Below are 25807 nucleotides of genomic sequence, written 5' to 3' on the forward strand. Positions count from 1 at the left end.
ACTGATTCTGCTTATACAGTAAATTCAAACACATCCTTAAGAAGTAATTTACTTTATGATCATTCGGATTTACTGTGATGATGTTATCAGCAATCCAAAATACATATCTTCTCAGATCCTTCGTAACTGCTACGTATCCTGCTAACTGGATGAATTATTTTCATCTCTAGGAAATCTCGTTCTACCCCAAATAATGTTAAAGAAAAAGAAACTATTAGGAGCTAGAGGTAATAAGTAGACTTTAATGGGGCAAAATACCTTTCTAATCCAGGGAATGAAGTAACAACACTGAACAGGGGAGGAGGAACGGGAGCGCTGATACTAAAATTAAAAGATGGAAAACAGAACTTAACAAATGACAAAAAATGTGCTTGATAAATCAAAATAAATGTCTCATGTGATGTTCCTGAGAAGTCCATGGTGTGCATGCTGTGAGGGAAAAGGGGCAACATATATACACACAATGCAACACAGACATGGTCTCTTTTGGAACTGTTTGTGAACAACCTTGAACACTGAGATGTTTGTGGTTCAAGTCTGCAACATACATGCTGATATGAAAGGCTGTAATCTGATGGAGAAGGAATTTACTAAATTTAATTATTATGGAAGGATTTGAATCAATCTGGCACCCATCCAATTATCTTGGCAAAACCTGTATTTTGGTTTAAAAAAAAAAAAAAAGAAAAGATAGAGGTCAGGAGCCCTGTTGTCAGATTTTTAAAAGAAATGATAAAAGTTACCTTTCTGAGGACGGGTTTGAATTCAGCCTCTTTGGCTGGTCTCTCCTGCAGCAGTTAAATGCAACAAGCAAAACAGATAAAGATCCCAGAATACCTTTGACCACCTTTAAAATCACACACAGCTGCCCATTTTACTCTATGTTATAAATAACATAAATTATAAATAACCTCCTCATTCCAAACACCTAGTATACTGGACATTTTCTTTAAATATTTTTTTAATGCTCTTTTGTGACATTATGTTGTCACTTTTAAGTGTTTCTACACAACTCATAGTTAATATTGATTGGTCATATATAGAAAGAGTTTGTGGCTCAACTTATAAATAAATCAGCATGTCAGAAAGAAACTCAACTCAACCTTGATATTTGTCATGTTCATTATTATGGAAGGTTACTATGATCACAAGGAAGATACTTTTCTCATTCAAGAATTTCCAGTATACTGAACATTTTGACTTAAGTTACACTTTGCACTTATGCACTGACACTTTAATGTAAAAATACATTATAGGGCATGCATTATTAATTATTACATAATTATTTAATCTATATGATATAACATGTTAAATCAATATTTTACATGCAATAAGCACACGGAATCATGAAAATACTAGACACTGAACATATACAGTTGTGCTCATAAATTTGCACCTTGCAGAATATGCAAAATGTCAATAATTTTATCGTGAAAATTTCATGTTATTGTTTATTTAATACTGTCCTGAATAAGCTAGTTCACATAACAAATGTTTATATATTCAAAATAATAACTGAATTTATAAAAATGACCCCACTCAAAAGATAACATACCCTTGAATCTTAATACTTTGTGTCATTTCCAGGATGAGCCATGACTGTTTTTCTGTTTTGTGATAGTTGTTCATGAGTCCCTTGTTGGTCCTGAGCAGTTCAACTGCCTGCTGCTCTTCAGAAAAATCCTCCAGCTCCTGCACATTCTTTGGTTTTCCAGCATCTTCTGCATATTTGAACCCTTTCCATCAGTGACTGTATGATTTTGAGTTCCATCTTTTCACATGGAGGACACTTGGGGGACTCATACATAACTATTATACAAGGTGATATATTTTTAACCCTCTAATTTAGTTAAAATTATTCATATATTTGCATATTCTGCAAGGGGTATGTAATCTTATGAGCACAACTGTATGCATATATATATATATATAATATATATATATATATATATATATATATATATATATATATATATATATATATATATATATATAAATAAATAAACAGAATTCATGTCATTTGCCATTTAATATTGGTTTATTAACATTTCTATAATTACATGTTTTGTAATTTTCCTCTTCCAGGACTGAGAAAGTTAAAACAAAATAAATAAAAACCCTGAAACATGCACACAAAGTAAACAAAAAGAAACTCTTTACCTTCTTCTGGATGTTTTGCACATCACTCTCTCTAACGCTCCTCTCCTGGAGTGCATGGCAGGAGAGAGCATGCTAGTTTAGGCCAAAACTATTTTGTTGGTCTTATAACAGTTTATGTTTTAAGTTAATCAAATCTGGTACTGGGTTAGATCACCACTTGACATTTGACACAAAATCTGGGTTCTGAAGCAAAACCAGCTGAGAACCACTGATTTTTGAACCTCCTCTACATGAGTGGAAATTAAATGTGTTCTTACCAGGCGTGAGTGCCGGCCTCTCTGATCCCGCCTTTTGAGTTTGTGAGTTGAAGGGAAGGTTGGCATAGGCGGAGCTACAGATATTGATATGGTGACCCGACCACGCTCTCTGCTGGTTGAACGCTGACGCTGCTGCTGGTCTGTAAAGCATGCATGCACACACACACACACTTCAGCTAGCTGAGCTATTTTAGTCTAAACTAAAGTATGAATTATAACACTTTCTGTATTATAGAATTTACAGACTGCCAACTTCTAACTAAATTGTTCATGTTTAGTGGGCCTCTAATGGATTTGTTGCATACTGACAATGTACAATCAATGTTCTGGTCACATTTTATGTGTAACTGATGGAAGCAAAATTGATTCAGGGGGAAAATATAAATTATGCTATGATGGTTCACATTGAACTTGAGGCAATGCCAAATCATTTCATCATTCAAACACAAGGTGGCAGTATGAATTAGCTTTTCGCCAACAAACTCCCCTAACATCAGCCTCTAAAGGCATTTTAAGGTGGTGATATTTTTTTTTTTTTACGTTTTTTTCTCATATACCAGCTTAATATAGACATATATATCATTTAATATATCTACAACTTCAAACTCACTAATTTAGAACAGAATTTAATAAGGTATCTTACAGTTTGCCTTCAATATATACTGAAAATTAAATAGATCTCAAAGCTGACATAGCCTACAGCAAGATACAATGGGGAGATAAAATATGGTGATGTAACCCAATCACTAAGATCTGAGGTTATTTCCAGGTAGACTCAGGAACCTGATAGATGTTTAGACAGATTCAGGACTACATAGAAACACTTTATTGATCCCTGAGGGGAACTCCAGGATCATAATTCTCATATATCCTGATCTGTCACTTCTCTATGCTGATCTATCACCTTAGTGGCCCTGGGCAGACCACTGAACCACAGGGGGAATTTGGTTACAACTGTTGTAATATAGGAAATGGTTAGATGAAAAGAATCATAAAAATCAAATGGCCCTGTGGTTTGGAACCAAAAAATGTGGGCCCAGACGCGTGACTCAGTACCTTTGTGCAGTGCCCGCAGGTTGAGCTTGGCATGTCGGTGTAACTCTTCCAGACATGGTGGCTGTGTACAAGTGTGGAACAGGTTGTGTTGTTGATGCCATGGAGCCTGATAGTGTGATGTCAATTTACTCTCAGTGTCCAAATTTGATACGGCTAGAGAGAAAGACAAAGAAGTTACAAGGTCAGAAATCTGGAATATGTACAGGATTTCTACTAAAAAATCAATCAAATAAGAATCCACTAGAATATGATAAGGTCCTACTGGACAGACTGAAATTCCTACATGATGTTTTTAATGCTTATTTGGTTCTTTTGAATATTACATAATCTTTATCATAGCCCAGTTTAGTTGTATAGGAATAAACTCACTCTTGCTATTGGACAGTTATTGGAAATCACAAAGGATCTAGAGAAGTTTAAACATCCTGAAAGATTTTTGAATTTCTTTGTGATGTTCTAATAAGGGAACTATGCATTGTAAAAGAACTACATTATTTTCTATTATGTTGGAATCCTGTGAGGACATTCTCATGAGAAACCTTTAGAATAGGTTCCAAATTATGTAAATCCAAAAAAGGAATACTTTATAAATCAATGAATAGGAATATACACTACCATTCAAAAGTTTGAAAGAAATAAGTACTTTTATTCAACAAGGATGCATTACATTTATATAAATGTATATCAGTAGTATAATCAGCATACTAGAATGATGTCTGAAAATTCAGTTTTGCCATCACAGGAATAAATTAAATAAATAAAGTAACATTTTAAAATATTACATTAAATTGTAATGATATTTCTGAATACTATACTGTATTTTTCACCAAATGATTTTTATCAAAGGATGCAGGTTTGTTCAAGAGACTTTCAGAAACATTACAGAAATCTTATCAAACCCCAAATTTTGAGCAGCAGTGCAAGTTTCTATATTCATTCAGCTGAAACAATATTACGCATTACAAGACAACAAATGGCATTCTAGGGAGAAGAAGTTGAAAGACAGCTTCATTAGTATTTCTCACTCTATCTTTTTCTTTTTTCCTCAGCTTCCTGTCTCCTCCTCTCCTCTATAAAGGAGCATCTGCCCATCAGTATTCAATGCGCAGTGGTCTCCTTGAACTACCCAGAGTCATCTGTATCCAAGCAACCCTTCATATCTAATTTACAACGAATTAGCAGATCCTTATCAGGCCGTCATCAGCAGAATAATACCAGAAATGCATTTCCTGTCTTAGAAGACCTCAGAAAGAAGGGTGGAGGGTTGACGTTGATGGACGCTTAGAAAAACACTGGATTTTATAGAAGCAAACACTTTGTTGTATGTAATTGGAACAAAAGCCATATCACTCAAAGGGTAATACAAAACAGAAGTGGATCCTCAAGTGAGGGTCTGGGAAAAAAATTTCTTAGGCTCCGGAACATTAAAGGGAGACCGCAAAGGGGTCTTACATTTCTGAAAGCCATGGCTAAATATGAAGCAGACAGTTCAGACTGACAGTCAGAAAGGAAACTTTTTAGTGCTTATTAACCATGAGGTAAACCAAGACAATAGCCAAGTCTATTGGTTTGACAGAAATTAATACATACAAGGCCTCTCTCTCTTGCCACACACACACACACACACACACACACACACACACACACACACACACACACACACACACACACACACACACACACACACACACACACACACACACACACACACACACACACACACACACAAGGGAGCATTTGGTAATCCGATACAAGCCCCTTCTATAGCCTTAAGCCTGACCACAACCTGAGAACCATTAAAATGAACAATGTTTTGAGTGGTTTTACTCAAGAATGCTAATCTGATACCCACTTTTTGCACTGTTAAATGTCCTTCTACGTTCAGTGTTAACTTGCACTGATGAATGAGGCAGCTGGAGACTAAATTTTAGGAATGAGAACAAGTATCCATAAATTTGCACAGTGGACACAGTATTTACACAATTAAGCTACACTTAAAAATAAATAAATTGCTTTGCATGAGATATCATTAGTATCTGTAAACAAATGATGCAAAATTAAATTTTTTACACTAACTTTAAACCAATTACTAATCAACAAGTAAAATATTAAAGAAAATATTTCTATACAGAAAAATCAAATGTCTTTGGAATATGAGAAATTAAGTTAATCACTGCAGTTCTCTTAAAGACAACTGGTTGACACTTTACTGATGGATTCAGACCTCAGCCAGTGTGAGGAATTTAAATCTGAAATAAGTCTTTTCATATATATATATATATATATATATATATATATATATATATATATATATATATATATATATATATATATATATGCGCATTTATAATAATATATATGGATATTATTCAAAAGCTTGAGGTAGGTGAAATTTTTTAGTTTTTGTCTCTTATGCTCACCAAGGCTGAATTTCTTTGATCAAAAATACAGTAAAACAGAAATATTGTGTAATATTATTACAATTTAAAATACATGTTTTCTATTTTGATACATTTTAAAATGTAATTTATTCCTGTGGTGTTAAAAGCTGAATATTCAGGAGCCATTACTCCAGTCTTCTTTTTTACATAAATCATTTTTATATGTCAGTGCTCATAAATAATTTATTATTATAATAAAAACAGTAAAGTACAGTATAGAAACAGTATATATTTGAAAAAGAAATACTGTCACTTTTGACTGATTTAATGCATCCTTGGTGAATAAAAGTAATCATTTCTAAAATAAATGTAATAATAAACTCACTGACCCCAAACTTTTGAATGAATATAATATAATATAATATAATATAATATAATATAATATAATATAATATAATATAATATAATATAATATAATATAAGATTTTTGAGAAAATGTCTAAAAGACACTAATGAAAGATTTTCCAAAAGGTAGGCAACTCACTATCAGTAACAGTTACTATCAAAATTATGCTACTATCACAGCATCAGAGGTACTTTCAAAAAGTAAGAAATCCCAGAATGCACTGTAACAACGTTAGTGAAAAAAAAGTCCAAGATGGAGTACAAGGTGAGAGAAACACTGATGACAATAAATGTATATTTCATTAAACATCTGCTTTGAAAATATTTGTTGAGTTAGTGTTTTGATGAAAGCCCTACACTCATTTGCCCTTCCTCCATTTGGACTGGTGCTCTAAGGATGTGTGAATGCGGTGAACAGACTCTATTACTCAGCACTGCTCTGCTGTTTTTTTTTTCATTTTTGCCCCGCATTATCAAGTACTGATCCTCATGCGGCACAGATAGATGATCTCTACATACAGTACATGCATCTTAATCACTCCCTCTGCACTTAGAAATTTTGGTCATCTACTACAAATTAATTCAGCCAAAGAAAAAGTATGCTTTGTATGTAGTTACATATAATCTGAGACTCTTATTATGTCATGAGTCACAGTTAAGCTTATGCACATAGAAACATTTTCAAACATTTTTGGATTTCATGCATTTCTTCAATGTACATTTCAAAATTGTAATCACAGAAACATCAAAAGTCTCAATGTTCTGTTCAGAAGCATTGAAAACCGCAGTTACAGGAGAGTTTGATTCACCTAAAGAGGTCAGTGCTTAGTAAGACAGCAGTGCACTGCAGTATAATTGCACCAGAATGCAAAGTAAATGAGTTAAAAACATTAAAATGATGGTCATCTGTATTCTCCTTCATTGACTACTGCATTCACCTCTGCAGGGAATCTGGATCACTGTCCTTGTTTGAAATCTATTCATCTTACCTGTTGTGCCTGCTCTCTGGCCTGTGTTCTTACTAGCCCTCTTTGTTCTCCTCCTCTTTTTCAAGCCACAGCCAGGTATCTTTCTCTGAGAGTTTCCCATCTTTCCCTGGACTGCTCACACAGAATGAAGGAATGAAGGATTCTGCTAGCACTACAGCAAGACTGGGAGAGCTGCTCTCTCTCGCTCTCTTTTTCTTTCTTTCTGTTTCCAGCAGGTGCACAGTCAGCAGTGAGTCAGGACTCTGCCAGCAGCAAGGCAAAGAAAAGTACTGACAAATGTCTAATTAGTAGTACAGAAGGGCAATAAAGAAAGAAAAAAGTTCTAATTAAAAAAATGAAACTACCAAAATATACAGGTGGAAGAAAATTCCACACCACAATCTGACATCAACATGATGTCACTATTTTGGATTAAGAACTATAAGAATTTTGCCCACTACCAATAACTGTTAATAGTTTATATATCTCTCTCTCTCTCTCTCTCTCACACACACACACACAAACACACACACACACACACACACACACACACACACACACACACACACACACACACACACACACACACACACACAGTCACACACACACACTGCTGTTTAGTTTTGATTTGGACTGATTTAAAGATATTTTAATATTTTTGAAGGAAGTCTCTTATGCTTACCAACACTGCATTTTTTTTGATTGAAAATACAGTAAATACCATAATGTGGTGAAACATTATTATGATTTAAAATAACTTTTTAAAACATTTTTTTTATAAATGTATAAAATTTCAGCAGCCATTACTCCAGTCTTCTTACATGATCCTTCAGAAATCATAAGAAATAAAATTATAATGAGATTTGTTTTCTTAAGCAGCAAATCAGCATATTTGAATATTAGCATATTCAAAAACATTAGCATATTCAAAAACATTTCTTATTAAAATGTAAACTTCAAAAGAAAGGCATTTATTTGAAATCTTGATCAATTTAATACATCCTTGCTGAATTAAAAAGTATTAATTTCATATAGTAAATAAATAAATAAATAAATAAAGCTTTTGAATGACAGTGTATTGGCCAATATTGTATTCCAAAATAAAAACTATAAAAGTCCAACTTTTTAACATGCTTCAAAACACAAACATTTAACAAATATAGGCCTATAATGACCCTATAATTGGAATAAATAAATTATACATGCCTTCTACATTCAAAGTACAACTATGCAAAGTAAAGGAAAATAAATATTCACTTCTATTGAGGACAATTTGAGAAATCAAAATAGCAAAATTAAAAGAACAAATTACAATCCACACACTCAAACTATAAAGGCAATGTAATTCAGTTTACAGAGTTTTTCATTCCATTCACAAATATCCAAAGTAAAAGTACACATTTTCACGCTACGCATATCAGCAGTTGCAGTTCTTCTTTTAATAATACAGATGCTCTAGTCATTAACAGTCACAGAGCTGCATAGTTGAATCTAGGTCAAGCTTGCCTAGCAGAGCTCAGAGACAGACATTGCTGGGAAAAATCAAATAGAGGATTTATCTATTAGCAGACTTGATATAAAAGCACTAAACAGCATTAAACAAGAAACATAAGAAGCCCTCATGCACCGACTGATCAATGATAAAAGCATTTATTCCCTAAAAGGAGATTGTTAGCTGCAGCTGTAAGAAAAGAGATTGACTGTGTCTCAGATGGGGGCTGGGGACTCTGTGTCTCACAGCTGGGCCCTCTGCAGGAGTGCTTAATACCCACTGATACTACACAGCACTAACAACTCTACGGACTATAGATATCAATATAACTTGTCCTCTTTGAGGAGCACTTTCCTTCCGTTTACAGCAGGGGATCCCAATCTTTACAGCAGTTGAACGTCTTGTGACCTGGATTGCTTTTAAGTACCCACTAGTTTACATGAAACTTTCAGTAAGTTCGAGGAATAATAAGTATATTTTTAATCATTCATTTTTGTATATACAATAAGCGCACAATGTTCTATTATTTATTTTAACACATCTCATGAGTGCTATGTCAAGACCTCACATGGTAACATGGTTTGTACATACGTTTTGTTTTGTTTTTTGTGAAAGAAATTAAGAAAAATAAATGTGATTATCAATCAAAAGTGACAGTAAAGACTTAAAAAAAATCAATTCTAGGTAAATTACAGGGTTATTTAAGGCAGCGGCTATTTGTACTAAGTGTAAATAGCAATGGATTGAATTTACACTTAAAATAGCAGGATTTTCTGCTATTTATACTACTTATTGCAAATAGTGGCAATTATCTGCACCTGAGTATTGTAGTACATTATAAAACAGTATGCAATAATAACGTACTGAGTGTAAATTATCATTTTAATACAAATTATTAAATGGATGCCACCTTATTGGGACAAAAAAGGCCCTACACCTAATGTAACCCTACCCTAGCCTTTTTTTTTTGTTTTCATTTTTATTGAAAATAGATGCCTTTCTGATGAGGTATGAGATTTAAGCAGGGAGAAAAAAAAGTTTGTCAAAACTCTGATTCAAACTCGGTTGAATACTTTAGTTTCCTAAAATCCAAAGCAGTTCATCCTGTAAGCATATCACCACCCTTCATTTAAAGGGGGTCTCTGATAAGATAAGCCTGATTTGAGGGCATCATGGCTGCCTGGAGGGTGAAGAACAAGGGGTCCTGTTGAGACTTGACTTATAGACCTTTACAAATGAGTCATAGCAGAATCACTGAATCATGAAGACTGACCGCTGCCTGTAGTGCTGACCACTGTACTGCTCTGACACACACACACACACACACACACACACACACACACACACACACACACACACACACACACACACACACACACACACACACACACACCCATTTCAAACCCAAACTCACTGTATAAGTCAAAGATTAAACATTATATTGGGTGATGATCAAGCCTGCATTTTTTGAAAGCTACTTGTTCATTTTGATTCCTGTTTTAGCGCCATCATTCATTCCAAACATTTTTTTTTTTGCAATAGAGAAAAATGAGGATAATAATAAACAGATTTCATACAGAGGAAAAGATCAGATGGGTTGTTGAGTTTAGATGTAGGGCAGCACTGTCTCTTTTCCCTCTCTCTTATTTACACACACACACACACACACACAACACAAAAACACACACACACACACACACACACACACGCACACGCGCACATGCACACACGCACACATGCACACGCACGCACACACACACACACACACACACACACATACACACACACACACTTTTTAATAAAGTATACTTTATGCCAGTGTGTCATAGTTTAATAATTCAGATTTTCTTAAAGGGACAGTACACCCAAAAATCAGTTTAATTATAATGCATCCTCTTGTCATTCCAAACCCATATGCAGTTATTGTTTTCCATGTTTAATCTGATTTTAATCTGATTTTTGAAAATTCTTCACATTTCTTTTCCATAAAATGACAGTTGATAGTTCATGGATGACATAAATCACCATAAAAGCAATCCATATGACTTTGTGCACTACATTCTAAATCATCTGAAGCCATACAGTAGCCATATGGACTACTTTAGTGTTTTTGTCATTTTTGGAACATAATAACCAGTGTTTCTAAAAACTGTCACTGTATGGTTACAAGCTGTGTGGATATACAGAGTTCTGGCATGAAACTCTAGATGGCGCAGTCCGATAGGTCTAACTCAATCTGACCTAATGAAATCATTATCACATGGCACAGCTGATTGGTTCTCTCCTGTATCGGTAGCCAATGAGCTCGGTGCTCAGCATGCAAATATATGACTAGGGCTTACCGTTGCAGTTGCAATGCACTTCAGAAACCCTCCACCTTCCCCAGCTTCACCTGTATAGATCTGCTACGGGGTGATTTATGTATGCTATATGGGGGTTATTTCATATGTTATGCGCAGCAGCAGTATTTCTTACATGCTCACAGCAGCATGTTGTGGATGTTTTGGCAGTAGCAGTCTTGGTACTCGCTCTACCACAGCAGCAGTGTAGCAGATCTATTCCACCAAGACCAAATACATTAATATTGGCATGTACATTACCATGTCAATCCCTCCGAGAGTTGTCATGACAGAAATATATTTTTAAAAAGTGAATGAAACATTACTGGATTTACGAGAAAATACAATTTCCCCCAATTTATAAGTTTATTGCAGCCCCATTCACAACCCCACTTCCAACACCACACATACATATGTAAACTATGGAAATGACAATGGCGCACAGACTTCCAAATTCATATCTGCAGATGTTTGGATACAATATATATGGAATAAAGCCATCAGAAGGATGGCAAAGAACATTGTAATTCAGCAAAGCAACAACACAGCACTTTACAGTTTAAACAACTGCATGCTCCAACATGTCAGACCAAACATAGACAGACAGTTTGTGTGACAGAGACATCATCACTATGGCAGGCTTAGCTTTCCTAGTACAAATCAAAGATGATCTCAGATAGGGAAGTAACCAAGGCGGATGGATTATGTACACTGTAAAATAAAAAAAATTAAAAAATTCTAAATTCGTAATTTCTTTTTAAAAGAAAATACTACCTTAGTCTTTCTACTAGAAAAACAGACAAAAAGATGCAAACGCATTTCATTTATATTAAATACAGCTTGGAACATCAAAACAGACCAAAAAGCAACTTATCTAAATGAGCTGCATCATTTCATAAATATTAAAATGAATAGCAATTTAAATCACAACAAGTGAGAGAACAGCATTATCTGATTGGAAGCATTGGAAAGGAATGCACTGAAGGACCTACCTCTCGATCTGACAGGAACACAGCAGGCAAAAGCCATTGTCTGGGAAGGACAGCTACGTCCAACTGCTTTTTAGCCAGATCAGCTGTCCTTCAACACTCATTCCATTCGTCTTCATTCATGCAGATACATACTAGTGCACAAGCTCACCTGCCGCGCAGCCACATAAACAGACTAACCCTAACACCAAAGTAAGCACATCTGCAGCATTTGCACTTATACACTGCTCCATTTCCACCTAGAGTCCCCCCTGTTTCTAGGGGCATATTGCAGGTGGTACAGTCTGCGCTCCGTTTGCCCTTAATCTTCAAATGGACCAGAGTAAGAGCTGGTTCAAAGGGGGATATTAAACAGGAATACAAAAAGATTGGTGCTTTGATATGATTATTCCTGCAAAATCATGCAACAAGTTTGTATAGACTGGTATAAATTATCTGTCTGGTATAAACAGTTCTCTGTCCTTAAATCAGCAACACACTCATTTAGTTAGGAGACTGAGATGCTTCTTCATAATTATTTGAGCAATTTACTAGCTATTTCTAAGTAAAAACGGTTTCAAAGTTAACTTTTTTTCAGTGTATCACAGGGAATAAAAACATCAGACAAAAATTTAAGTTATATTAAATAGAATTTAAAATGTTCTGTTCTTAAATTAGCTACAAAATACATCTAGTTAGAAGATCAAGGAGTTACATCTATCTATCTATCTATCTATCTATCTATCTATCTATCTATCTATCTATCTATCTATCTATCTGTCTGTCTGTCTGTCTGTCTGTCTGTCTGTCTATCTATTTATCATAATTTGCTAGTAAATTTAACAAATAATTATATCATGAAAACTGTACAAAATACTACACCATTTATTTATTTGTTTCAAGTTTATCACAGAGAAAAAAACTATATTGTATTCAGCGATATATCTATATTGGCTTTATTAAAGAGTTTGAACCAACAAAATCGAAAAGACCAAAAAAGTAACTGATCTTGAAGCATAAACAAGCTGCATTATTTCACAATATTAAAATGAATAGCAGTAAGGAATACATAAAGAAAGGTGCTGATATGACTTTTTTTTCTGCAAAATCATGCATAGATAAAGTCATAAATGCTGAACAATGACAGTCTCCTGCCCAGAAATAATACATATGCACCCAGTTAGAAGAATTCATTAAAATGATTTTCATACATAATTACAATCTCATTTAAATACATTATCATTCATACATAAAAGTCCTTTTAGTGCAATGTAACTGATACAAATACTCAAATGTTTTATTATTATTATTATTATGTCATAATAATAGCTTGTAGCTCTGTGTAGACATCAAAGTCAATGAGAGCCCCCATTTACATATTTGAGAAGTGAACATCCTCATGTGCATGTATGAGCATGCATTTGAGCATGTGTGTGAATGGTACACACCACAGTCTGCCTGCCTGGAATAATACAGACCTTTCTGCTAATCCATGTTAATCTGGTCATCCTGACAGTAGGTGAGTGTTTAGTACAGACAGAATCACGTTGGCAAACAGAGAAACACAGGTCTGGCTGCTTCGGCTGGCAGATTGTGACTCTGCAAGATGCCCATTAACAGCACACATTCACATGCCTGGACTTGGGGAGAAGCCAATATGGCTATTGCAATGACAGGCATCTGAAGCAAAATTGTACCTATGTGTGATTTTGTGGCAGAATTAAACAGCAAAATATGTAAAACAGAAGATATGGTCATGAAATAGTTGATGACAATGAAAGAGATCAGTCTGCATTATTGTCTGTCAGCAGTGTGATGCCCAAATGCACACACTTTATCATTTGCTGACTTGCAAAAGTCACAAGCCCTGTGCGGCACCATGGCTTCTGAACGGCCCGCACGAAGCACACCTGTTCTATTCTTCCCTAATCCTCTTGGGTCACACCCTTCCTCTGCCTTTTATTGTGGCTTTCCTTAATATGACCTTTTTATGTGTGCAAACAGACCAGAAACAAGTTTGGCATGCACTGCAGTTTCCATCAAAAACCTCTCTTTTTTGCAATTTTTCTTTCTGAAATGCATCACTTTCTAAAAGCTAAAAATCATTACCATTGCATAGAAAGTCTTGAATGTCCCTGTTTTTGTTCATTGTTTTTCTTCTTACAGCTGTTGGCTCTCTCTTTCCAGATCACTCTTCTTTTATCTGCTTTCCATCTGTATTTCTGGCCACACACACACAGACTTGGCGTATTTCTACTTTCTAAATGATAAAAATGTGGGATGTGGGTTTGTGTAAGAATCTCTCAGACAGGAACAGGAGAGCCTGTTTCATTGCACTGATTTGTCTGGGGCTGATCCTGTAATCCAAGATGCCATCCTGGTCTGAATAACAAAAAAATGGGTTAATGTACACTGTACACCTTTTTAAAAAAAATCAACTCATGATCAGTAACTTTAAAGCAGGAAAATCCTTTGCATATTTGATGTTACTTACTGTTGCTTTAATTAGTTGTGAAATGTACTAGCAATTTCTGAATTTTATGCCATTTTTATGTATTATGTGGGGGTTTTAATGCAGATTCCTTTGTCAAAAGCAAAAGTTTCTGAAGTGAAGACCAGTAAGACCAAAAAAAGACTAGAAAATTAAAAAAAATACATACTGAAGATGTATAGCATACATAATATATATAAGTATCAGTTTTACATGATTAAGTGAGTCTTTTGCCTGTCAATCAGTTTTTATTTCAACAAGAAACCCAATATTTTCTCAACACTGGCCTCTAGTGCTGGAAAGGAGATAAGACCGCATTTAATAATGGTTGCAGCTTAAAACTCCATATTTTCACATGCGATATTTGAGAAAATGCTTGCTGTATCAATAAACAAAAATATGAGATGTTAAAGGGGTCATATGATAATGCTAAAAAGAACATTTTTTTGTGTATTTGGTGTAATGAAATGTGTTTATGCGGTTTAAGGTTAAAAAAACATTATTTTCCACATACTGTACATTATTGTTTCTCCTCTATGCACCCGCCTTCTCATAGCTCATAGCTCTGAAAAGCGAGATGTGCTGTGATTGGCCAGCTATCCAGCGTGTTGTGATTGGCCGAATGCCTCAAGCATGTGATGGAAATGTTACGCCTCTTAACATATTGTGATGCCTTGTCCGGCCGGAGTGACGAGACATAAACATAAAACCCATTATAAACGTGATATAAACATGATTTCTAGTCGTGTTTTCTTTTGGAAGGCAAAAACAAAGTAGTTTCGCTTTCTCAACGAAACAACATCACATACCGCGGCCTTGAGTGAGCAGAGACCAGAGGCCTAGAGTGAGCCGTGGTCTAGAGTTAGCCGCGGCTGGCTTGAATGAGCAGAGGCGGGTGGCTTGAGAATGGTACGGCAGGCAGATTCTACGAAAGAGCGTACCTTGGTCTTGCAGCAACCACATGTGACGAACCCGGGCTGGACGCCGCTTCGTCCAAGGTGAAAGCTGATTCGGCGATCCACAGTGCAAAGTTGATATATTTCCTCAGTGATCAGCATGGATCAGCTCCAGGCATGACGAAGCAGATATCGTCCTCTTTTGGAAGCCCAAACAAAGTAGTTTCACTTTCACAGTGAAACACACAGTGTCTACACGTCATGGCGGCGGCGGCAACAACAATTAATCCTAATAAATTCTAATATAATATAATACTACAACGAGAATAAAAGGTACGCCTTCTTTCATTGCGTGAACATCTGGGCGGTGTTATGCAAATCTTCCCACATACTGGCTTAGGTATGTGTGTGTGTGTTAGAATGTTAGATTTAGCCGTTTGGCGTGGACGAGTCTCAACTTTTATAAAGAATATTTCTTTGGATTTGAGACTTTAGTCTTTGCAACTTCACAGATCTTCTTTATTCACCAAGAGCTTGTAACTCTCCAAAGAGAAAGGAAAAATTGAAATCGCATCATATGACCCCTTTAATATAATCATTTGCAAAAATCTAAGTAAATACTATCTTTCATTATTTAACATGCATTAAATATAATCTAATATATGCTCTTTGAAATAATATCATCAATTAACAGACCACTTGATATTTGTTTTCTCTTTATACAGTAGATGTAGCCATTTTTCCACTGTAGGGCCAAAAGCAAGCGTGTGTTTCCATTGGCATTTCCAGGGGTTCCTCAGTTATTTATTTTTTATTTATTTTTTTTTTTTTTATCTATTTAATGCATCCTTTCTAAATAAAAGTATTAATTTCTTTCAAAATTATTATCCTTATTTGACAGCCACGCAGGATTCAGTGCTATGCATCAAAATGGCATTAACATCTGATCCAATCATGGTACTTATGTACTTAAAATCTATTCAAACACCCCCAATACAGACTCAATCCAGCCACTTAATAACTAATGCTGCTGCGTATTAATACAGTTTCAGCCCTATCCATACACACATCAAATATCACAACCGACCCATAAGCTGCACACATGGTAGACACAAATATACAGGAAGTTAGAGACACAAACTGCTCTGACTTTCTAAATTATACCTTGTTTAAGGGCACAAATACTGATACGCCATGATAAAATATACAACATTATGAGCAAGTGTGATGCGCTTCAGAACACTGTCCAGAATACACATACAATATGATGTAATTTATTCTTACATGTGGTCTACCGCAACCACAGAATAACAGAGAACAGGAAGAACAGATGGACGGTGTTCTTTACAAGAGTCTTTGTTGAAACGGCTTCCATTTCAGTCGGCCACAAAGGAATCCAGTAACGTTACACACACAAACACACCTGCGTAATTCAACATTCATCTTCTGTTTAAAGGTCCAGTAAGGTCATGTATTTATGCAACCGTACAAAAGTTTGGGGTTGGTAATATGTTTTAACGTACTTGAAATATGTCTCTTATGCTCATCAATTGATAAAAAATACAGTAATATTGTGAAATATTATTATAATTTAAAATAACTGTTTTCTATTTGAATATATTTCAAAAATGTAATTTATTCCTGTAATGGCAAATCTGAATTTTCAGCATCATTACTCCAGTTTTCAGCGTCACATGATCCTTCAGAAATCATTCTAATATTATTATAAATGATTAACAATTGTGCTGCTTAAATTGTTTTTAGAAACCATGACCCATTTTGGTTAGGATTCTAAGATGATTAAAAAGCTCAAAAGAACAGAATTTATTTAAAACAGAAAGCTTTCCTAACAGTGTCTTACTGTAATTTTTGATCAATTTAATTGAATAACAGTATTTGTTTATTTTGAAGAAAAACTTTTAACTATTTAACTTTTAACTTTTCACTATTAATTAAGGCTTGTTCATAATATAACAACCAATGTTTATTTATATTACTTGAAATAAAAAAACTCCAAAATCTCCATGCACCTGAAATTTTTTCTACAACTGTCATAGTATTTAAATGTATGAATTAATAAAATCTTCTTTCTGTGCCCCTAAAAAGCTGACAACAACAGAAAAGCAGAATAAAACGAATTAGTCGTTTTCTTAGACATCTCTGTCTGAAGCATTACTATTCTTCTAAAGGAAAGGATGCTCAAGGGATTAAATTTAGGTTAATGAAGTTGCTATGTCTTCCAGTGAACTGCTCATGGGACGACGTCTCTCTTTCTGACTTCTTTTACATCAAGAGATCGCTGGGACATGCAAATGAGAGATGTGTGCTATGCTTTAGGTTGTATCATTTAGAGCAGTGCTGCTGTTTGGGTTAATGTGGGTAAAGGGAGCTTATGATGCACACGCGTGTGTGTTTAAGAATGCCACTGCAGCAGGGTGGGGTGCAGCCTCGTCGTGCAGCAGCACTGCAGAGCCCATGGGGCAGGCAGAGCGTGTGTGAGTGTGTGTGTGTGTGTGTGTGCACCAAAACGAGAGAGAGATAAAAGTCCAGCATTCACCGTTATCGCCATCAGTAATGTCACTCCCATCTCATCACCGAGAGGGATGGGGTCTCCGTGTGTGTCTATATGCGTGTGTGACATTTTGTGTCAGACGTGTTGGTGAATGGTACAATAAAGCCATCGCCCATGTTATTTTTAACTCTCTGTCTCCATGGAAACCAGCACATATGCTGGGAGCGATGCACCCTGCTGAGTGTGTGTGTGTGTGTGTGTGTGTGTGTGGATGCAGCAGTTCATCCTGCTTCATCTGGAGGAAGCACACACACGTTGTGCTTGCCTGCCGCAGTGTGTGTGAGCGTGTTTCTTATGAGGTCAGATCAAATCACAAAATCACATCTGATTAACCACACAGAGTATAAGCAATTTGGTAAGTCACACACTAGAAAATGAGGTGGAGTGATACACAAATCAGTAGCTGGATCACACAGGCACGATTTAGATTTAACACTATTAGTTAATCACATGACAGACAGTGCCAGTTTACACTCAGGCCTGTGTCTGACTAATATATCACAGTTAAAAAGCACCAAACGAAAGAGTTCATAACAGTTACGTATGGTTCATACAGCCATGTATCTATACAAGACTCGCCATAGGTTATGTTATGTAACTATAGCAAGTGCAATAAGGAGAGAGAAAAGTGAAAGAAAATGAAAGAAAAGCTAATATTAGGCATATTATCTATTCTAGACAAGACCTGCTTCAGGTCATATAACTATGTCACAAATAAAAAATACAAAAATATATAATAATGTAAATAAATCCATAAAATGATAATGATATTTATAAAAAATAAAATCATACCTACTTTAAAATGTAAATATATAAGCATGTAGCCTTGAAAAGCAAAGTTTAAATCAGCTTCTGCAACATTAGGTATACCATTAGATTACTACGTGCAACAATAACAACATAATTCGTTAACATTCTGTCTAATAAACTAGGACAAAACAAGACCAAAGTGAATTTTGAAGTGGAATAAATCAACTTACCTATGTAACACAGAAGGGGATGTTAAAGGAGTGTGAAGCCGAAAGCAGGGTGACGTCACAAAAACATGAAACAGCAGTCAAAAGAGAAAGAAAAAAGAATAGAATTAGTTTATGGACATGGTTTGTCTTACGAACTCCCTCTCTTCTTTCTATGAACTATGTTTTACAGTTTTTTTTTAATTTTTGTGTTGTGTTGTGGCTAGTTTTTCATGTGTTGTGCTAATTTAGTTCTGTTGCAGCTTGTTTCCGTTGTGTTGTGCTAATTTCACTGATTTGTGGCTTGTTTTCATTGTGTTGTGTTAATTTCGTTGTGTTGTGCACTACTAGGCCACTGTAAATTCTCACCCCTGAATCTGAAAACTTAATAAGTTAAGAGGTGATAGAAGGAAGCTGACCTCAGATCAGCACTATTTGCAGAAGTAGTGCTGTGCTCATCAGTAAGGTTGCCAAGCAGACAACCATTCATTCCCACCTGCATTTCTATGTTACTATGGTAACAGCTTAAAGATTAGTGCATTAGTTACAGCACCATGCACAGTGAACTCTCCTTGATATAAGAGCCTTCATCTTTTCATTTTTCTTCCTTCTCTGTTGTCCTGGCTGCTATTCATTTTGAATTGACTAAAGATACATTCTTAAAAATATAGTGACAAAAACAGAAGCTAACACATGGTTGGTCCAAGAAAACTGGATTCAATATAATGCAAACGTGATCCAACAGAGAACAGCCAATGGAATGGCAGCAACAACAACACGCTCTGAGTGACGATGTGATTGAGGCAGTTTGATGCTAACAGCCAGAGCCTGGTGAATGTAGGTCATGTGCAAGAAAGACATATATACTTGCCCTACTACACATAGCGCACATAATTCAAAACTTCCAAGAGCAGTGCACTTGGAAATTGAGAATGAATCATTTATTGTGACCTGAACCCACCTCCGCCTGCCATGTCATAAACAAAATCTACCTGTATTTGTACAACATATTAAGACACATTCACAAAAATCATATGACAGGAATAAGATTTAATCAAACAAACAATGAAAGTATTTGATTGTTAACTTTGGTTACATCAATGCTTTGAATTATTCACAAAAATGCAAGCAAGACATAAATAACCCTCATTAGACTGTCGCAACTGTCGTCGATGACAGGGAGGTTTGTTTCTGCAGTGGCCCTGAGGGACAGGCTTCCCTTTAATGGGACTGTGCGGGCAAAGGCAACGCATCTCACGTCAGGCTGCTAGCCAATACCAACACTCCATGGAGAATCATTTATGTGCATGTGTGTGTAAATATGTGAGAGTGTGTGAGTGTGTGGTTTCTGCCTCCCTGAGCAGCGAAAGCACAGTGACCTATATATCTTCCTCTCCGCTCCTGCAATGCACTCAACCTCAATTATTCATAACATACACAAACATTTCAGAACAAAGAAGAATCTCACAGAAGAAATCGAACCATTATGTATAGCATTCGTGATAAAATAAACCAGTTACAATGAAGGTATCACATTCATGGAAATAACATGAAATATAAAAATAATGAATATTTTATTAATATTAATATTTCATATATAAGTTTTCATTTAAGAAATGTTATGATTTTTAAATCTATAATCTAATCTACAATTTAATCTGATTTTTCCTCTGAGGAGGCAAAGGAGGCAGTGTCTCATCAAAATATTGGACGAGGAACAAAAAAAACTTTAAAAAGTGTATTAATCACTTGTTTTTCTAAAGAAACATTGTCAAACAGCGACACCAGCAGGTAAAGTTGCAGCAGTAGGTTCTCGCCTCCCCTGAGCCCATTGAATCTTAACAGACCCCCTAAAGCAAGCAGTGAGTTTTTGGGAGGTATTTGAGAATGATTGTGGGAAAGTCACGTGAGAGTGAAATGATTGGGTATGACTGGTTATGTTCGGCTGTGATTGGTTCATGCAATAAATTCTGCCTCTTGTGTTCGTGAGTAATCAGACACTGAGTATTCAGATAATTGTTCAATCAATGTGTTTTACAATAGCTGATTCTCCCCATTGCATTCCTAAAATATGTGGTTACATTTAAGTATTTACAAGCAGTCAAAACAAAACTCCATTCATACATGCTCTGTCTACCATGTGATAAACATTTTCTCCCAACCAATCAAGCTTTTGGAAGGATTTTCCATCTAAACTGCCTGCCAGACCAAACTGCTGTCCCTACCAGGCTTACACAGCAGGCCTGCATATGGTCAATCCAGTCCAAAAACCTTTTAATTCCTGCCCATGGTTTGCACATAGCTCTCCATACCACATTGCATAGTAAAACCAGGTAGCAATATAAAAAAGTTGTGGTTTGTTCAAATCAGCCACACATTTACACTCAACTCTTATGATATTAAGGCAAACTAAGTTACTAAAGAAAGGCTGATATATATGCTATAAGGTAATATACAAGATATTTTCATAATATGTAATAATATTTTGGTCAGTACATTTAATAAATCCATTTACTCTAAAAATCATTTTCACCTTCACAATAAAAGTGGTTGACAGGAAGCGGGTGGGGTAAAATATGAGCAGCTGTGGTAGTTTGTGAGTGTATTTTTTGCTTTTCTGCACAATTTTTTGTTTCAGTAGCACATGGCTAAAACCATAACCACAAATGCTGGATATAGAGTATGGCAGGGTCACTGCAAGAGAGAGAAACAGGAGGAGAAAGATTATGCCAGGAAGTGGTAAAGAAAGACTGAGAAGGCAGAGACTGCCTTTCCTCTGCAGTGAATGGGTGCCATCAGAATGAGAGTCCAAATGTCCAAACATTGCAATAATCCACAGGTAATCCACAAGATTCCAGTCCATCAATCAACAAAGTTGTCTCATCTGAGTCAGGAGAGAAATATACACAGACCAAACAATGTTTACAAGCAAAAACAGTCCAAAACAATTCTAAACAAAAATGTCAGTAGATTATGATATGAGAGAACACCAGGGGATGGACTTTTTCACTGGAGGAAGCATTATTATGTATTAGGGACTTCACATTTTAACTTCACAAGATGCGAATTTGTGGAATGGAGTTACATGTGGATTATTGTGATGTTTTTATAATCTTTTTTTGAGCTGTCATTTTGATGGCACCCATTCACTACAAAGCATCCATTGGTGAGCAAGAGATGTAATGCTGGAATATGTAATCTGCAAAACATGAAATGCTTATTGACATTTTCTAATGTCCAGAAATGGAAACAAAAGTTGCAACTGTATAGAGAGTTGCTGGACATTAAAAACTGGTGGCATGTGAGGGTACAGAAATAATCTAGCTAGGATTCTGCTCACTGCCTAGAAATGTTTGTGAGGGCTAGAGATACAAACACAGATTAAAAAAACAGGGACGGATTGCATGGAGGCTGTAATCTCTTCAGACAGACCAGATTTGAGTGGAGAGCGGGAACTAAGTGAGATTACGGGCTGCTCCTTATTTTTCACTGTTTGTTTTTACACCACACACGTACAACAGAACAGGCAAAAAATATTTAGTGCTGTCTTTTTAAATTAAACACATCGTAATGACACTTCTTATCTTAATCACAGATGGTAACTGCATCAACAAAGTTTGCCATTGCCACAACATGGCTGTAATGGTGTAGGGGCATAATGGTCAAATGAAGGGAGAGAGGTGAGTAAAAGGGCAAAATGAAGGTTAAAAAGGGTGGAACCGAACACTGCTTCACTGTCATAGTTGGCACGCTTATTTGTTTCTATGGAAGCAGGGGAATCTCCTGTATGGTGATTTGGGTTTTCCTGCAGATCACAAACACACAGTCTCAGACAATAAATCCTTAGTCTAAAATGTTTAAAATAATACAAACTGTGGCTCTGTAAGCTTAATTATAATGAATTGAAATACTAATGAATTATGACTTAAACCATTTATTTACCAAATAAAATGCTATTAATTAAAATTCTATTTATTTGATTTATTTGTGTATCAATGGGAATTTTTTTTTCAATAAATAAATAAATAAAAACGGTTGCTCTCATGGCATTCCATAATAGAATTCTCTATCTGAAGCAACACAATCACTTTTTGTAAAAGAATGAAATAAGAATGTCTGTTATGCTGATTGATGTTATATTATTTTAATTTCTTATATCATAAACACCCAGGATTGTAGCGCAAATAGTTTAACACACTATTTTAGCTACATATCGGCTAATAAATCGGAAGTCTTTTACATTCACTGGAATTCATTGCTGCTTTTGCTCTTTTTGGAGATTGTCGCGTGGAAAAGAGCACCGTGAACTTTCTTCAGAAATTGTTTTGTGTTCCACAGGACAAACAAACAGCGTATGGCTGGAAATGACATGATGGTGAGTAAATAATTGGTGAATTGTTAGCTCTGTGCTAACTTGCTAATGCTTACGTGCCAATCAGTTCCAGAAAAAAAAGCTAATAAAATCAAAGGTACTTTAGTCACAGGCAGAGATTAGACAGATCTGTAACAGTATTTTTAGCACTTAAGTATTAACCTACAATTAATACTTAAGTGGTCTTGGTTCGCCCAAGTCACCTTGGGAGTCTTTTGCTCATACTTAAGAATGCTAAGCCAAGGCATTACAGCTTCGATGAACACGCTATTTGACCAACCTTTCAGCTTCTGAAGCTTAAAAGGAGGGCTACGCAAACAGATGACTATCAGGGCTCTGCTGACTGATTGCAGGTGATTGGTTAATTAGCTCCGGTTGTTACTGCGCTGACCCCGTGACAGACCACAGCGCATATGCCACAGAGCTCCTTTTACAAGTTGAGACTGTGCATGCGTACTTGTGTATGTGTGTTTGTTTCTCAGAAATGCAAACTCAAGTTTCTCTCATTCCTGCTGTTTTGACCCCCCCGCAAGGCTCTTTCCTCATCATTCAAAACCTTGACAACATTTGTAAAGATCCCAGGCCCTTTACCAGCCCTCCCCTGCCCCCTTCAGCCCTCCGTGACGCCCCCAACAACACTAGCCATGTGTAAGGCCGCTGAAGGACAGGGAGACAAAACAGTCCCCAGAGGACATGGCAACAAACACACTGAAAACCAGGCTCCCAGTCTCCGCAGCCTCAGTTCCAGGTGTCAGAGACACACGTTGTTCAGATAGAGTACAGAATGATGAATGAAAACCCTGGAGAAAAGCACACCACAATTAAAATTACAAGCTTCAGAGGAGCCCAAAACATCTTTGTTACACCGATGGCACAATCTCTGCAGTTTATCATGCACATAGAACTACAATACAAGTCAAATCACTAACATTCCTGTCAGTTTGGATTTTTCGCTCACACATTTCACACTTTTAGGTCAACAAAAATGTGTCTCAAACTCTAACAGACCAAACTTTAGTCAAGGATTCACACACACACACACACACACACACACACACACACACACACACACACACACACACACACACACACACACACACACACACACACATATATATTATGTATAACTTTAGCAGATATTTAACAAAATAAATTGTGTGAAAATTTTAGTTGATGTTATTGTGGAAAATCACAAGTGTGTCAAATGTTTGTCAAATCTTCACGTTTAGATTTTTTATTTTAATTGAAATTAAATATGTAACATTTCAACATTTGTTCAATATAAATAAACATAATGTATAAAAACATCCTGAAATAAAATATAGTACACATTTCTATCAGTTAATTGCAGAGAGTGTTGATTTTAACACAGTTTTCTGTTTTAGTTTTTAGCTTTTGATTAAATTGCTCTTTAAATGTTGTCAATATTTTGTCATATTAATTCATTTTTTTAAATTTTACATGGACATATTTCCAGCATTTTAATTTAGATGTCATTTTAGTACGTCAAATTGCATTAGAATAAACTTTTATTTACTTTTTTAAATTAATTTAACCATATTAAATGTATAAAATATTTAAACTTGTTTTATATATAAAAAAGAGTGAAAGAGCTCCTGAAATTAAATATAGTATTTACACATTCCTATCAGTTGACTGAGTTTAGTTTAAATCATTTTTACAGTTTTGTCTTTTTGTTATGTTTCAGCTTTTGATGAAAATGTCATTCAAATTTAGTTAATATTTTAAGTCATATTCATAATTTTTTGTTAATTTTACACACATTTTCAGGCGTTTTAATTTAAATAATAAATTAAATTTTCACACATTTGGATTTATTAATTTAATCCTATCAAACCTAAATATCTTCAGCATAAAAGCAAAAAACATGAGCTCCTGAAATAAAAATACAGCATCTTCATCACAGTATGCTTTAAGTAAAACATCTTAATTATCATGTTTAATTATCATTGTGATGTGTATTTTAGCCTTTGTTAACTTTGTCAAAAAACAACAACAAAAAACTTTGTTAACCAACATTTTCATCTGTAATTCGGTTGACAAGATTAACACTGGTTCACTGACTTATGGCTGTGCCATCTTAGCAAGCAATGGAGATCAAAATCCACTCCATCCCTTCAACATTACTGAGTTTTACGCTCTAATCCCAAACTTCTTTACACATTATTGATGTTAGAGAAGCTTTCAGCGTGTATTTCTCAAAGCAAATGACAATGCTTCCTTATCAATTCGGTAAATCTGAATGGAACAAAGTGCTCCAAGGATCATTCTATATGCAAAGCCTGCTCACATGAGCTACAGATAATTAGCTTGTGACAAGGCCCAATCCAATGCCATAGACCCTGAAGAATAATCTGACTGGAACGCTCAATCGCCTCCGTCTAATCTGGAGATTTGTGTGGCTCGGATCAAGCCCATGCTGTTAACTGGCTTAGCACCAGCACATCTAATGAGAGGTCAGCGCAGAAAGGCA

General features: G+C 35.6%; 1 protein-coding gene across 4 annotated transcripts in view; it reads right to left on the bottom strand.

The window, feature by feature from the left end:
* The window catches only part of nhsb (Nance-Horan syndrome b (congenital cataracts and dental anomalies)), a 53511-nt gene that overhangs the window by 10686 nt on the left and 17018 nt on the right, over window positions 1-25807 (bottom strand). For 2 of the 4 annotated variants that reach the window (XM_042733999.1, XM_042733998.1), the window contains exons 2-5: window positions 3474-3626; window positions 2418-2557; window positions 2161-2205; window positions 744-788 (exon numbers count right to left, since the gene is read on the bottom strand). In XM_042733999.1, coding sequence (XP_042589933.1) covers window positions 744-788; window positions 2161-2205; window positions 2418-2557; window positions 3474-3626 — 383 coding nt within the window. Of the gene's footprint in view, window positions 1-258; window positions 322-743; window positions 789-2160; window positions 2206-2417; window positions 2558-3473; window positions 3627-7248; window positions 7662-25807 lie in introns of those variants that run through there. The other 2 variants (XM_042734001.1, XM_042734000.1) reach the window with 2 other exon arrangements.

Source organism: Cyprinus carpio, chromosome B11 (assembly GCF_018340385.1).
Source record: "Cyprinus carpio isolate SPL01 chromosome B11, ASM1834038v1, whole genome shotgun sequence".
Taxonomy (NCBI): domain Eukaryota; kingdom Metazoa; phylum Chordata; class Actinopteri; order Cypriniformes; family Cyprinidae; genus Cyprinus; species Cyprinus carpio.